General features: G+C 34.6%; 2 protein-coding genes and 1 long non-coding RNA gene across 7 annotated transcripts in view; 2 read left to right on the top strand and 1 right to left on the bottom strand.

Annotated features, from left to right (window-relative positions):
* Positions 1 to 15,608, top strand: part of LOC147842882 (uncharacterized) — a 797,275-nt gene that overhangs the window by 91,847 nt on the left and 689,820 nt on the right. The window lies entirely within an intron of this gene.
* The window catches only part of rhobtb2a (Rho related BTB domain containing 2a), a 294,371-nt gene that overhangs the window by 224,020 nt on the left and 54,743 nt on the right, over positions 1 to 15,608 (bottom strand). The window lies entirely within an intron of this gene.
* nkx2.7 (NK2 transcription factor related 7) lies at positions 9,326 to 12,412 on the top strand. 2 transcript variants are annotated; one of them, NM_131419.1, is given in 2 exon segments: positions 9,326 to 9,803; positions 11,719 to 12,409. In NM_131419.1, coding segments are annotated over 2 exon segments (810 nt in total). In that variant the 5' UTR covers positions 9,326 to 9,511; the 3' UTR covers positions 12,237 to 12,409.

Below are 15,608 nucleotides of genomic sequence, written 5' to 3'. Positions count from 1 at the left end.
CACATACAGTTGAAGTCAGAATTATTAGCCCCCCTGAATTATTAGACCGCTTGTTTATTTTTTCCCCAATTTCTGTTTAATGGAGATAAGATTTTTTTCAAAACATTTCTAAACATAACAGTTTTAATACCTCATTTCTAATAACTGATTTACTTTATCTTTGCCATGATGACAGTAAATAATATTTGACTAGATATTTTTCAAGACACTTCTATACAGCTTAAAGTGACATTTAAAGGCTTAACTAGGTTAATTAGGTTAACTAGGCAGGTTAAGCTAATTAGGCAAGTTATTATATAATGATGGTTTGTTCTGTAGATTATCGGGAAAAAAATATAGCTTAAAGGGGCTAATAATTTTGTCCCTAAAATGGTGTTTTAAAAATTAATAGCGGCTTTTATTCTAGCTGAAATAAAACAAATAAGACTTTTTCCAGAAGAAAAATATTATCAGACACACAGTGAAAATGTCCTTGCTCTGTTACACATAATTTGGAAAATATAAAACAAAAAAGAAAAAAATTTGAAGGGGGCTAATATTTCTGACTTCAACTGTATATTGTGATGGAAATGGATCAGATCAGCAGCAGAGAGCATCGAGCCGTGGGGGACGCAGACAAGAGGCGTAATGAGAGATAATGCTTTGTTATCTGTTCAAATCACTGGCATCTGCCTGAAACCGGAGAGAGGATTTCTCATGTGTTATCTCCTCAATTGCCTTTTTCGACACGTTACACTTTCTTTCTGTAACACTGTCAAATATCTCAGCTTGGCTTAACTTGAGACAATGCAGCACTTAATCTGCGCTGCACTGAAAGAAATGATTCATTGGATTTACTACTTTTTTAAGGTAAGTGGTTGCAAACAGTTTATATGGGCTTTAATTAAACAAACAAATAAAATTTAAAAATGTTCAACTTGTTTGTTTAAATTCAACCCATATAAATTGTTTGCAACCACATACATTAACTCTATATTATATATTCATTATTCTTAACGCAATCTCACGGGAAACGTAAACATTTAACATTTTGTCAGTTTAGCTGCTAATTCTTACGAATTCATACGAATTCAGTCGTACGAAAACGTAAGATTTAAAAAGGAGGCGTGGCACCCAACCCCGCCCCTGAACCCAACCGTCATTGGGTGATGAGCAAATCGTACTAAATTGTACTAATTAGATAGTACGAATTCATACGAAGGTCACCACATTATATGTTTTACGCAGCAGATGTCCTTCCAGCTGCAACCCAGTACTGGAAAACACCCATACACACTCACATTCACACACACACACTCATACACTACGGCCAACTTAGATCATCCAATTCATCAACAGCGCATGTGTTTGGACAGTGGGGGAAACCGGAGCACCCAGAGAAACCCCATGCCAACACGGGGAGAACATGCAAACTCCACAAAGAAATGCCAACTGGCCCAGCCGGGACTTGAACCAGCAACCTGCTAACAACTGAGCCACTGTACCACCCAATATATGGACACTGAGCGTAAGGCACTGCAGTGGGTGGTGAAAACTGCCCAACGCATCACAGACACCCAACTTTCACTCCCCCTTTCACTTGCTGCTATTGCACTCCTGGTTAGACCAAAACTGCATTTCGTTCCTTTGCACTTGTAGATGTGTAAATACAATACAGTTGAATCTAATCTAGTCTATACTTTTAAAAGTAAAACCCGCAGGTTTACCAGCAGAGGTCAGTGTTCACTGTTTCATGAAGCCATTCTAAAGAGTACGTCAAAGGATACTGTTAAAAATAATTCAAAACAGTAGTTACCAACATAATTATGACCCATGAAAGTATGCCAAATTGAAGTATTTGTACACATATGACACGCATTCTCTGGGCGGCTTGATCAGGATAAGGTTCTGTTTTATACTGATATACTTTACCAAACCTTACAAGGACATCTAGTGGCTGATATATGAACAGCAATAGAGTTCAACTGAATTTCCATCAAGTGTATTTGGGATATAAACTGGCCACGGAGTTTTAATTATATCCAAAAAAACCTACAGCAATTTAATAAAGACTTAATGGATATTTAAAAATTAGAAACTGGCTATATTCACAGACTGGTTCCACAGCCTACAGTTGTGTTTAAACCCCATATAAAAGTGATTTTGCATCATAGGTCCTCTTTAAACTCTACGAACATTAGCAATCGCACTCATAAACACGTTGTAAGATTAAGTAGATTGTAAGCGTGGTGGTACAACTGACCTTAATCTGTTTCCCAAAGTAGCACTAGAAAATCATTGTAGATGTACGGAGCATCATAAGAAAATAAAGTAATGAGGACATCTGCAGGGCAATCGGCAGATTACACATTTAACATAATTCAAATGCAGTGTAATTAAAGGTTTTTGATTGTACTTTATTGTACACTTTGTTACTCTTTTTAATGAATTTATCAAACAAATTTAAAATAGCGTGGGAAAAAATACACACATAATTATTTTTTTTAAATAAATAAAAGAAGCTAGCACTCTCAGTGCAGGGTTGACTGAAGGGTACTGGCTGCATAAAACGTGCCAGAGGAATTGGCCGTTTATTCCGCTGTGGCAAACCCTGATAAATCAGAGACTAAGCCGAAGGAAAGTGAGTGAGTAAAAAAGTAACTACGTGTTTTAAAGACTAAGAGAAAATAGGCAAAACCACAATTGTACTAAATTGTATAAAAAATTTTTTTAAAAAAGATACAATTTTAAAACTTTTGGAGTGTATTGAAGCTGTTTCAGTGCTTCAAAATAGGCTATATTTTGCCATACAACTATATGTGTAGGAAACTACATTTACAATACAATTTAAATAAAAATGTCATACTTTAGAGCTTTAAAATGCAAACAGAATTTAAAATTTTTGAGTGAATAACCCTTTAAAATATATAATTTGTATTCTCTATTTACTTATTTTTGATCCCCTTTATTGTGTGTTTTGTCACATCACTGTCATTTTGTTACGCTGTAGATACTTCTGTCACAAAAACAAACTGTAGTTCAGGTAGGTTAAACATGCTAATAAAGCTCTTTCTGATCTGATGAGGTCTGAAAACATATTATTGACATTTTTCTGCAATTAATACCCTAAATGATGCATTGTATGATAATAATTATAATGAAATAGGCTATTCATATTTGTAATTTTAAAACATCAATTACTTGTCATTCATTCATTCATTCATTTCAACTACTTTTCCAGGGCTGCCGTCTCAGGAGAGAACCCCAGACTTCCCTTTCTCCAGACACTTCCTCCAGCACCTCCAAAGAGATCCCGAGACATAGTCCCTCCAGCGTGTCCTGAGTGTTCCCCGAGGCCTCCTCCCGGTGGGATATGCCTGGAACACCTTCCTATGTAGGCGTCCAGGAGGTATCCGAAACATATGCCTGAGCCATCTCAGCTGAGTTCTCTCGATGTGGTGTGAGCTCCTTCCAGGTGACAGAGCTCCTCACCCTATCTTCAAGGGTGCGCCCTGCCACACTGTGAAAGCTCATGACCATAGGTGAGAGTAATATAGATTGACTGGTAAATCGAGAGCTTTGCCATTTGCTTTCTTTACCACAATGGACCAGTACATCGACCGTATTACTGCAGCCGCTGCACCAATCCACATGTTAATCTCCTGTTCCAGCTTTCCCTCACTAGTGAACAAAACCCCAAGATACTAACTCCTCCACCTGGGGTAAAGACTTTACTCCAACCTGGAGATGGCAAACCACCTTTTCCCTATAGAGCACCATGGCCTCGGACATGGCCACGTCACACTCGGCAGCAAACTGCCCCAGTGCATGCTGAAAGTCCAAGTTCAATGAAGCCAACAGAACAACATCGTCTGTGAAAAACAGAGATGAAATCCTGAGCTCCCCGAACCGGACCGGAATTATGAACAGAACTGGTGACAAAGGGTAGTCCTGCCGGAGGCCAACATGCACTGGAAACAAGTACCTATCATTCATTCATTCACTGTCGGCTTAATCCCTGATTCATCAGGGGTCACCACAGAGGAATGAACCGACAATTAACCTACTCTGGCATATTTTTTTACGCAGCCCTTCCAGCCAACCCAGCTGGGAAACCACTTATCAGTGGTTAATAAAACATAACACAAAATAAAATTTAAATTAAAGTCCACATGAACCAGAAGCTGCAACCTTTTTTTTATATTGTGAAGCAGTTCATAGAGAAACAGAATATTAAATGAGAAAATAGTGGGCGTGGCTTGTTTTGTTTACTGCGAGCTGATTGGATGTAATAAAGCATTTCATTCAGATAACTAGGTAAATAGGTAGTTATTATAACCTAACAGACTCCGCCTGCTCACTATTTCTGTTTGTTGTCAAATCTGACATTTGGAGGGGCGTGGTTAAGTATGTTAGCCACTCCTCCCAATACCTCCAGACAATAATCTGAGAATTTATTTAAAGAGATTTCATTTAAAGATTACAAGCGAAGAGCCTAAAATCAACAAAAGGGTGGCACTCAATAGAACGTTCCACTGCAACAGCAGCACCAAGCAACAGCCCCACGATTCCGCCATTTTGGCTTGAAAGCCATCAGCCATCCATTGGATGTTATTGCTGTCACAATGGCAAGATACTCCTTTGTTTTTTATTTGTTTATTTAAATAGCGCATTAAAGCTGAGATACATCGTAAAAAGGCGACAATAAAACACTTACTAACACAATTAACATTACAAAATGGCCACCGCATGACACTATAGCGGCAACTAGTGGCTGTTTCCCAAATCGCACTAGAGTGTTGCCTATTGGTGATTCTATACTCTTTGTTACAAGGGCAAACTTTTTTTTTCCTTAATGACATGCACAGATGAATTGTTCACTACAAAACTAGCAATGCGAGCTAACAAAATCAGGTTTTGATTTAATTTGTACTTTAAAATAAAACCCTATTTTAAAAAAAATAATACCAATAAAATATGCATTTGAACAGAAAACAGGAAACAACACTCACACCACTTCCGTGTGCTCCGTAAACCTGCTCATTCGGCGTCATCATGGGAGCTGTCAATCAAAATCCCTCTTCTGCGCTTTGCCGAGGTTACAGGTTTCAGGAGTGTATAATCTCAAGTAACGTTTTGATGGCGGTCTCCGGTGTCTAACTGTTTAAAGAAAGGGCTCGGAGGCGAGTGTCTCCTTTCAGTTGCCATCAGTGCTCTTTTTACAGTATGATTAATTACGGTTATTACTTAAGTGCCGTGTTACCTTACACACTGCCGTCATTTGCAGCGTTTGCTTCGAGTTTTCTGAATGCAAGTGCCCCAAATTTGCAGGACTCATGAACACTCTCATGGCTTCAGATGCGCAATTATGGTCATTACCTCATCAGCGAGTGACAGGATCAAAGATACTTGGCTGTCCTACTGGTTAAACCAATCTTTCGCCAAAAGAGTTAAAAGCTTCAACACAATGAATTGGTTTTTCACCTTTAGCCAATAGCTTTTACTTACAGAGCAACATGCATATAATAGACCTTAATACAATTGACTGTATATGACCTATTAAGCTTATAATGAGCAAATATACAACTTTTGCACATAACCTAACTAGAATTTACTCATTCATTTATGAGGTAATGACTGTGATTAAAGTTATATAATTGCCATTATATACATAGAAAAGTAAAATTAATTATTAAAATGTAATTGATTGCAGCTGGAAATATGTTTAGTTTTAGATATTTCCTGAATACTGTCTGAATCTTATTTGTTTTTATTTATTTATTCACTTGTTGTTTTCATTATATAGCCTAATATCTACACTCAAAAATATAACTTTTGATGCTTGATCAAAAGACTTACTTAAAATTAGTTTAAAAAAAGTGTTTTGGGGACAGTTTAATTGTTGTATGTTCAATCCACTTCACTTTGTAATGTCGATCAGGTTAACTTAATCGATTTGTGTTGAGACAACATGAAGGAATTGTATTATAGAGTTTTTTTGCTTGTTTGTTTTTTGTGGAAACGAAATATTTTTAAGGAGATAATTATTGTCAAACCGAATTTGTTCTTGTCATTATTGATGTATTATTGTTAGATAGATAGATAGATAGATAGACAGACAGACAGACAGACAGACAGACAGACAGACAGACAGACGACTAAAAGTAAAAATATTGAAATAGAAACTTGCATCTTTTAATGGAGCAATTTAATCATATTTTTAAAGGTTTTGATCTGTTTAAGGCAAGTACAAAACCACAAGTATTTAATTAATTTGCACCCAAACCACAATACTGAAATGTAAACCTTGTTGCAACGTGTCGGTGTGACAAATGATCTTAATCTCTGAATGTAATGTAATTGTTTGGATTTGTTGCTGCTTTTGCACGCGCCGTAAATCAAATGAAAGACTCGTATTTTCCTTTTATCAATAAAATGATTTCTATTGTTTGCCATCATTTATTATAAAAATATGTTTTAAAGTGATATAAGACGATATGTTAAGGCTTTGAGTTAATCTGCATTCACTTTATTAGGCCTAATACACACAAAGAAAGCTGCATTTAATTATAAAATTGTAATGTATTTAAATGTCAATTACAAGTAAACTTTAAGCTTTACAGAAATACATTTATGAACTAATGATATATTGATAAACATTTTAAACTGCTACTTGATTATAATTTTACGTTATTTTATTTCAATTTATTAATTTTATTGCATTTTAAATTACTTTAAATGTAACTTAGGCTTTAAAAATGTGTAATTACAATAAATAACAAAAAATGCTATATAAATATCTATACCATACCTACTTTAAATATAAAGCATTTACAATAAATGCTTAAACTTTGAATTATATGAATAGTGATTATATATATATATATATATATATATATATATATATATATATATATATATATATATATATATATAATGTTGAACTTTTAAGCTATGACACTTCGGGTATTTTTGCTTAATTTCATCTGAGGAGATTCACGTGTCAATATATACTCTCTCTAAAAATGCTGTGCTAACGTTGGGTCAAACCCAACTATTTGGGTTAAAAGCAGCCGTTTAATTTTAACTGGGAAAAAAATAACCCAACATAAGTTTTTCTCCCTAATTGACCAGATTTTGGCTTCAAACATGCCATCATTTTTCTGAGGTCCAACCTCTTTTTTGTCATTTATCTTTAAATGTAACTTGCCAATCAGAGTCAGAAAAACTGAAAGACTGAGTTATAGTCCGTATTTTAATTAATTAGATCTGAAAATATATTTAATGTTTATTTTAACATCATTAAATACATAGCCTACACTATTCAAAAACATAGCTAATAAAAATAAAATTTTAGGCAAATGTAGAAATATCGTTATTGCAACGCAACACATCGCATTTTTTTAATTATCGTGCAGCCTTAACATTATTATAATTGAGAAGGAACATTTGTGTTTTGATCGTATTTTTATTCTTAACTATGATAAATCTCTCCTCGCGCCTATAGCCTGAAATGCACATACAGTTGAGGTCAGAATTATTAACCCTCCTAGCCTATATTTTCACCCCAATTTCTGTTTTATGAAGCCATTTCTAAACAGTTTTTATAACTCAATTCTAATGATTTCTGTTATCTTTGCCAAGATGACAATAATATTTGACTAGTTATTTTTCAAGATACTAGTATTCAGCTTGAAGTCACTTAACTACTAACTACCTAAAGTTCTTAAGGTTAATCAGGTTAGCTAAGCAAGTTAGGATAATTAGGCAAATCACTGTATACATAACTGGTTTGTTTTGTAGAGAATTGAAAAAATGTATTGCTTAAAGGGGCTAATAATAATGACCTTATAATATATTTAAAAATTAAAAAATGCTTTTTATTCTTGCCGAAATTAAACGAATAAAACTTAGAAGAAAAAAATATTATACTAAATACACTGAAAAATTCCTTCAAATCTCTATCTAACTCAATGGCAGACGTGCAGGTAATGGACGGACAGCTGAGGTGTGTTTAATCCGGCGGCCGCGTCTGAACCCCAGTCAAGCATTGCGGGCTGGCGCCAGAGGAATACATCAGGTGTTGGGTTACTGTTTGTTGTGGCCTGTGTACACTAATAGGCCTGTTGCATGTCACTGTCGGCGTCACCTTTTCGGACATCCACTTTGCTTCACTGAAGCACGAACCAATTTACTCCCGTGAAGATGAATGGAGGAACCCTGCGTATAGCCTGCAATAATTACATGCATGCTAAGATCATTTAATTTAAGGAGTTTGTAATAGTTTAAGTAATTCCCACTACTGGTTTATTGCCTGCGTATTATTATTAAGATATTAGCAGTTTATTAGTAGCTATAAAGTATCTTATTTTACGTCCCTAACCCTGTCCTGTAAGCCCAATCAATTCTTTACTAATTATTTATAAGCAGCAAATTATTAGTTTGAGCTAAAAAGTCTTAGTTAATGGTTTAAATTGGATTAATCCAATTTAACCTAATTGTAATTCTTAATAAAGAGTGACCCAAAACGTTATATTCAGAAGCACTGCTGCCACAAAATTAAGTTATTAAAAACATCGGCTTCAATCGTTTTGGGTACTAATAGGGACTAATTTATATTTAATTCTAAATTAATCAAAATAGTGCTTCTTAATACAAAATAAAAAAACAATAGAAATATGTTTTAGGGTTTGAAAACACTGAATATCAAGAGGTTCTCTTATTTGTGACATTCATTTGTTTATTTAAATACAGACAATGATTGGATGATAAATGCCATATTTATAAATAAATCTAAAATGATTGCGTTAATGACTTCAAGATCCATCAGTAGCCTAAATTGGCACGTTTTCTGCATTTTCACCTGACTTTTTAACTTTTTCATAGCTATAATAACTCTGAAAACAAGCTACCTTTCTTTTAAATAGAAATATGTTTGTCATCTTCCACAAATTGCTGACTCAAAAAAATGTACCCGTGCAACATCCCTTTTTCACACCTCTTCTAAAATAAAATAGTCTGGTTTAGCCATGTAAAATAATATTCTGACATGGTTAAAATAAGCTAACTTAAAAGGGAAGAAGGCAGCTGCACTGTATAGTGCGCACTTAATCACAAGTTGGCCATGCATGGAGTCAGTCTAAATTACTCACCTTTATAATGTCATTTGCATCAAAACCTCTGCTCTTTTGGAGATTTGTAAACAAGCTAAAGCTGTTGTGAAATGTCTGTTGTGAGTTAGGACAGGTGATGATGGGAGGCACAGAATGGGAGGGGTCAATCTGAGATAAGGACGCTGTCTATTAGATAAGAGCGCTTCTCTCCGCACCTTTAACTAGTGTCTAATAGCAGCGGAAAGAGCAAGATACGAGGCGACTTATGCAAGGAGATAGCCCACGACAGACTCTAAGGAAGAAGATTCTGCTTAATTGTGTAGGCCTGCAGTAACTTTTCAAAGTCACCTGATGCTGCTTTGAACTTGACAAGGTGAAACGGAGAACATTTCTTCCACGTTTCTTCAAGCACGCGCACGATGCTTCCGAGTCCTGTGACCTCCACTCCGTTTTCGGTAAAGGACATCCTGAAACTGGAGCAGCAGCAAGCGCTAAACCCTGGGGTATTCATGGGTGTTGAGCAGGACTCTGTGCCGCTGCAGTCGCTTCAGCTTCAGTGTATGCAGAACACCCTGAGTCGGAGTCTGGATCTCCTTTACAGCCCGGAGAAAGGGATCCCCGGAGAACAGGTGAAATGCGACGACTTTGACATCGTCAGAAGCTCATGCGGATCTCCAACGGAAGAGGAGATGGATGCAAACGAAGAAACAAGTAGGATGTTCATTGTTTACAGTTAATAATAACTGCAAGATAACTTAATGACATTTTAGCACTACGTGTTTTAATTACACGTTTGGTTAGACATGCACAGTAGACCACTAACAGTAAATGATGTATAATTAGGCTATACGCCAAACAAAATAAGCAATGGGTAAATAAAACTGCTTAGGCATTAGTGGCACCGGTAAAAAAGTCTTTAAAGTCGCTGTGCTAGAATATTTCAAGAACTAAGAAAACATTGATACGAGAAATATCAACAAACGTTTTCTCTCATCCCAGAATGAAGCCAAAGTAACAACCAGCGATTCCACAGTAAATCAATTTTTTTCTTTCTATAAAGAAACTTTCAGTGATTAATTAAAAAGAATTATTTGATGTGATGTTTTATAATATAAAATCTTAGAACCGTCTTCCATTATAAACAACCTGAAGTGAAATGGAAATTATCCATTAATGATTTCAAAGGTTTTTGGAAAGGTTACTTGAATTTATGTGAAACTATGCATGGCAACACTAATGTTAGGTAATGTATTCACAATAGGTGTACATCATTTATTAATCAAAGTTAAACATTTACTAATGCATTATTAAAATACAAATTGTGCTTGTGAACATTAGTTAATTCACCGTCAGTTAACTAACAATGAAAAACTTTATTTCATTATATCGTTAAAAAAGGATGAATATTTTAATTAATGCATTGTTCGTTTTTTGTTGTTTGTAAATACATTAACTGGTGGAACATTATTTTAAAGTGTTAATCAAAATGCTATTAGGTCTTATAATACTGAATTTTTAAAAATGCACAAATTATTTGAACAATAACTGGCAAACGGCATGCGATTTCGAGAACATGCTACTCCAGTAACATTTGCTTCATTTACAACTTCAAAATCGGAAGATAATAGACTATATTGTTGGTATGGTATATTAAGGAGACCATTTGCAAAAACAGATAACTTCTTTCCTGTTTTTCTTATTTGTGACCATGGACCACAAAAGCAGTCTATATAGTTATATTTTGGCGATATTTGTAGCTTTTAATAAAGATTATTTCGTAATTTTCCTGGCGTAAATATATCAAAACTGAATTTTTGATTAATGTACATTAGAACTTAATTTGGTCAACTTTAAAGCCGATTTGCTCAGTGTTTTAATTTGATTGAACCCTCAGATTCCAGATTTTCACATAGAGTAATTGTAAAACTACAACAACAAACAAAGTAAAAACACACAATGGAAAGCGTATTTATTCATCGTTCAGATCAGACAGTTAACTTTTACAAATTTAAGTTATTTGAACAAAACAATTGTTTAATTAAGTCATCAAAAACCTTACTAATTGTTGTTTCAGCTCATTTTAAATTAGTTTGAACAAGCAGAAGTGTTTTTTTTCCCAGTGTAAATCGTTTGTCTTTTGTAAATCGAGTAGTGTTTTTGCAAATAAACTTAAAAAAAATGTTCACTTCGTGCATTCATGAGTAGAAAAAAATATATAGTAGTCAACATTTAAAGTAAATAATCACCTTTCAAAGTTGTCCTTAATCTATTAAACAACACCCAGTTATGTCTTTGGACAATTTTGAACAACTTTTTGATTCACTTTAAATGTTGACTACTGCATTTGTTTGCTCTTATTTTAATGTTGTTTTTAAATGCTGGGTTCCACACAATTCCTTCACGTTGTCCCAACACAAATTGATTGAGTTAACTTAATCGTTTTTAGAAAAATTAAAGTGGATCGAACATAAAATAATTACGTTGTAAATTTAGTTGTCTAAACTCATTTTGACAGATCATGTTTGTTGCAAATGGACACGTTTTTCCCCAATAAACGTTTGATGTCTTTCAACAACTTCCTGCGTGTATGAATATAAAATATACATTTGATTGCTTTCTTTTTCAGGCATGTGTCCATTTACCGACTCCAGTTACAGCAGTAAAAACGGCGAGACACTCCGGGAGAAACCGAAGCAGAGGCTGCGCAGGAAACCGCGGGTGCTTTTCTCCCAAACTCAAGTGTTTGAGCTGGAAAGACGCTTTAAGCAGCAGAGATACCTTTCGGCCCCGGAGCGTGACCACCTGGCTCTTGCACTGAAGCTCACATCCACACAGGTCAAAATTTGGTTCCAGAACCGGAGGTACAAGTGTAAGAGACAGCGGCAGGATAAATCCCTGGAGCTGGCCGGCCCGCGGAGGGTGGCGGTGCCTGTGCTGGTGCGCGATGGCAAACCCTGTCACGGAGCTCCGTACAATGTCACAGTATCATATCCCTACAATAACTATTACAACAGCTATGGAAATAACCCATACCACTGTAACTTCACTTCTGTGCCATCATTTGCCAACACGAGTCAAATACCCAATCACTTTGTGGACATGAATCTGACAACGGGAAGCGTTGATAGCATCAGAACTTGGTGAGACATCAGAGAAGAACTTGGATTAAAGACTCTTTTATCAAATGGCACTGGACTGGAGGATTTAAGAAACACTGTCATTTGCTTTAGATTGTTGACTAATTTTATATAAATATATATTTGTTTTTATATTTGTGGTTTACAAAACAACACCAAATAAAGAATTAATATTTAATAACATTTCTTCAAGGAGGTTTTGTCACGCTTGTTTTTAAAGCACTTTAGAAAATATTCCAGAAAAGTGTAATTATCATAAATAGCGTTCGAGATTAATTTATTCACTCATTTTACTTCGGCTTCGTCCCTCTTATTGATCGGGTCGCCACAGCGGAATAAACCGCCAATTTATCCAGCATATGTTTTACACAGCGGATGCCCTTCCAGCTGCAATCCAGTACTGGGAAACATCCTTATCCACGCACACTCATCCACACATACGGCCAATTTAGTTTATTCAGTTCACCTAGCGCATGTGTTTGGACTGAGGAGGAAACCGGAGAACCCGGACAAACCCGACCACCAAACCAGCGACCTTCTTGCTGTGAGGCTACAGTGCTAACCACTGAGCCACCGTGTCGCCCCAGCGTTCGAGATGTGTGATTTTGAAATAGAATTTGGAGGTTTAAAAAAAATACACTTCCATTTGTTGAGTATTATAAATCCACGATTTAAGCATTTAATATTTAATAGTTTCTGTCAGGTTTGTCATGCTTGTTAAATATGGACTTTAAATATAACTCAGAAAAGTTGCAATAGGCCTATCCCAAAGTGAGATATGTAATTTATTTTTATATTTGTTTTTTAGCATATAACGAATCAACATATATATATATATATATATATATATATATATATATATATATATATATATATATATATATATATATATATATATATAATTTTTTTAACATATTGGTGTTTTTATTTAAAGGCTAAAATGAAAGTATGTATGTAATAATGTGAATTTCTCGAATTCTTTTCATCCTTAGTGTTGTTTGGACACGATGCATTAAACATAAAATAGATGACCCAAACTGTTTGCTAAACCAATTTTTAAAATATTTTGATATCTTTTATTCACTTCGTGCATTATGAGTAGAAAATATAGTAGTCAACAGTTGGAGTTGATCATCACCTTTCATCAAAGTTGTCCTTAGAGTATTGAACAACACCCATTCTTGTCTTAGGACAATTTTGACAAACACTTCAAATGTTGACTACTGCATTTGTTTGCTTTTATTTTAGATTTTGTTTTTAAATGCTGGGTTCTACCCAATTCATTCATGTTGTCCCAACACAAATCGATTAAGTTAACTTAATCGTTTTTTAGGCAAATGTAAGTGGACCGAACATAAAAATACATTCTCCATTATTTGTTCTATTCGATCACTAAATGTTTTGTTTCATCATATAACCAATAGTCAGTTTGACTCACTTATAATATACATTAGAAAAACAAAAAACAAAAAAGATAAAAGAACAAAAGGGGGCAAATAATTGACCGAAAGACGAAAGGGTTTAGATGTTACCACGTGAAACCCATTTTAGGCTGCATGCATTAATTATTTTAATTATTATTTAGATATTTTTAGGTTACATAAATATTTTAAAATATGCTAATGAGTTCCTAAATTAATCATAGCTTCTTAAGTGATCTTCATGAGATATAATCCTAAATAAGTGTTTGTCAGAATAGTTTTTTTTTTTCGCAGATTTATTTTAAAATGTAATGTTAAGCACGGCAATACGCGCTGAATATCGTAATAAACCGTTTAACAGATCTGACAATCTTAACGCTTTCCAATGAGCTTGTCATTACACACACATTAGCCAAACAGATAAAACTATTGAAGACTAGTGATAAGTCAGAGGACTCAGGATGAAGAGCTGAGAGTAAACAGAACCGCAGACAAGCCGGCACTCTTTCAGTCTTGTCTGCAGATCTGTCAAGAAAACGATTGAAATCAAATCTGAAAAGCGAGCAAGCAGTGATTGGATCCGATAAACCAACCAAATGCATGAAGAACGTTTACAAACATAAGCATTTAGCAGGTTTAACATAATAAAATGGCATTCAGTACTTTATTTATTCATATTTTTTTTTTCGTTTTAATTGATTTAATTTAGCGATCTAAGCTATACAATAGCTCAAATCAGATTTAAAATAAAATAACATACAAAAAATATGATATATGCACAGTTCAAAGAGCGTGCATTTATATAAGCATTTTTACACGGTAAAAAAATTACTTTTCTAGTCATCTCAACTAAAACAAATCAGACTAAACATTGCATGGTTTTAAAATGCAGTCGACACCTGATTAACCTATTAAAATAAGTTAAAGTAACAAAAAAAGGTTTGTAGTCATGACTTTTTAGTAATATCTTGTTATACAGTGTAGTTTCAAACAGCTTCAGTGTTCATAAACAACTTTTCTGGAAATATATTGTCAAAATATGGATGAATGGCATAAGCTTTCAGACTACATTTAGGCTAAATATGTATTTATGCTGAAATAACATACTTATTTTTACATTCTTTATATAAAAAAATAAAAATAAAAAATCTATTACATCAGGCGACTCGAGGGCTCAGGTTAGGACTGTCTCCTCACAGCAAGAAGGTCACTGGTTCAAGTCCCGGCTGGGCTAGTTGGCATGTAGTGTTTGCATGTTCTCCCCATGTTCACGTTTCCTCCAGATGCTTTGGTTTCCGGGTTATAGGTAAATTGAATAAAATGTAATTGGCTGTAGTATGTGCATCTGAGAGTGTATGAATGTTTCCCAGTACTGGGTTGCAGCTGGAAGGGCATCCGCTGTGTGAAACATGCTAGATAAGTTCATTCCACTGTGGCGACCCCTGATGAATAACGAGACTAAGGTGAGGTAAAATTAATGAATAAATAAATAAACTAAAATTATCTGTAGTGTGTGTGTGTGTGTGTGTGTGTAAATGTGAAAGTGTATGGGTGTTTCCCAGTACTGGGTTGCAGCTGGAAGGGCATCCGGTTTGTAAAACATATGCTGCATAAATTGGCAGTTTATTCATTGAATGAACAAATTAATAAATGAAGGAATGAAGGAATGAATGAATGAATGAATGAATGAATGACATGCAAAATGCTATTACTAATTACCAGATGTAAAACCTTGGTGTTTGAAACATTGTGGCAATTTAAATCAGTATTATTATTATTATTATTACAAATATACACTGTAAAAAATCCTGGTTGCCTTAATTTTTTAAACTGAATCAAATAAACCTTATGAGTCCATTGAACTTATATTATGTTAAACTGACTTAAAACAGCTTGCGTAAGTTATACAATTAAGTTAGAACATGATTAACTTGGTTTAATAAGATATAATAAATTAA

This window comes from Danio rerio, chromosome 8 (genome assembly GCF_052040795.2).
Source record: "Danio rerio strain M-AB ecotype USA chromosome 8, GRCz13ab, whole genome shotgun sequence".
Lineage (NCBI taxonomy): Eukaryota > Metazoa > Chordata > Actinopteri > Cypriniformes > Danionidae > Danio > Danio rerio.
Note: the sequence above shows the minus strand (reverse complement) of the source record. Positions and strands in the feature narration are given on the sequence as shown.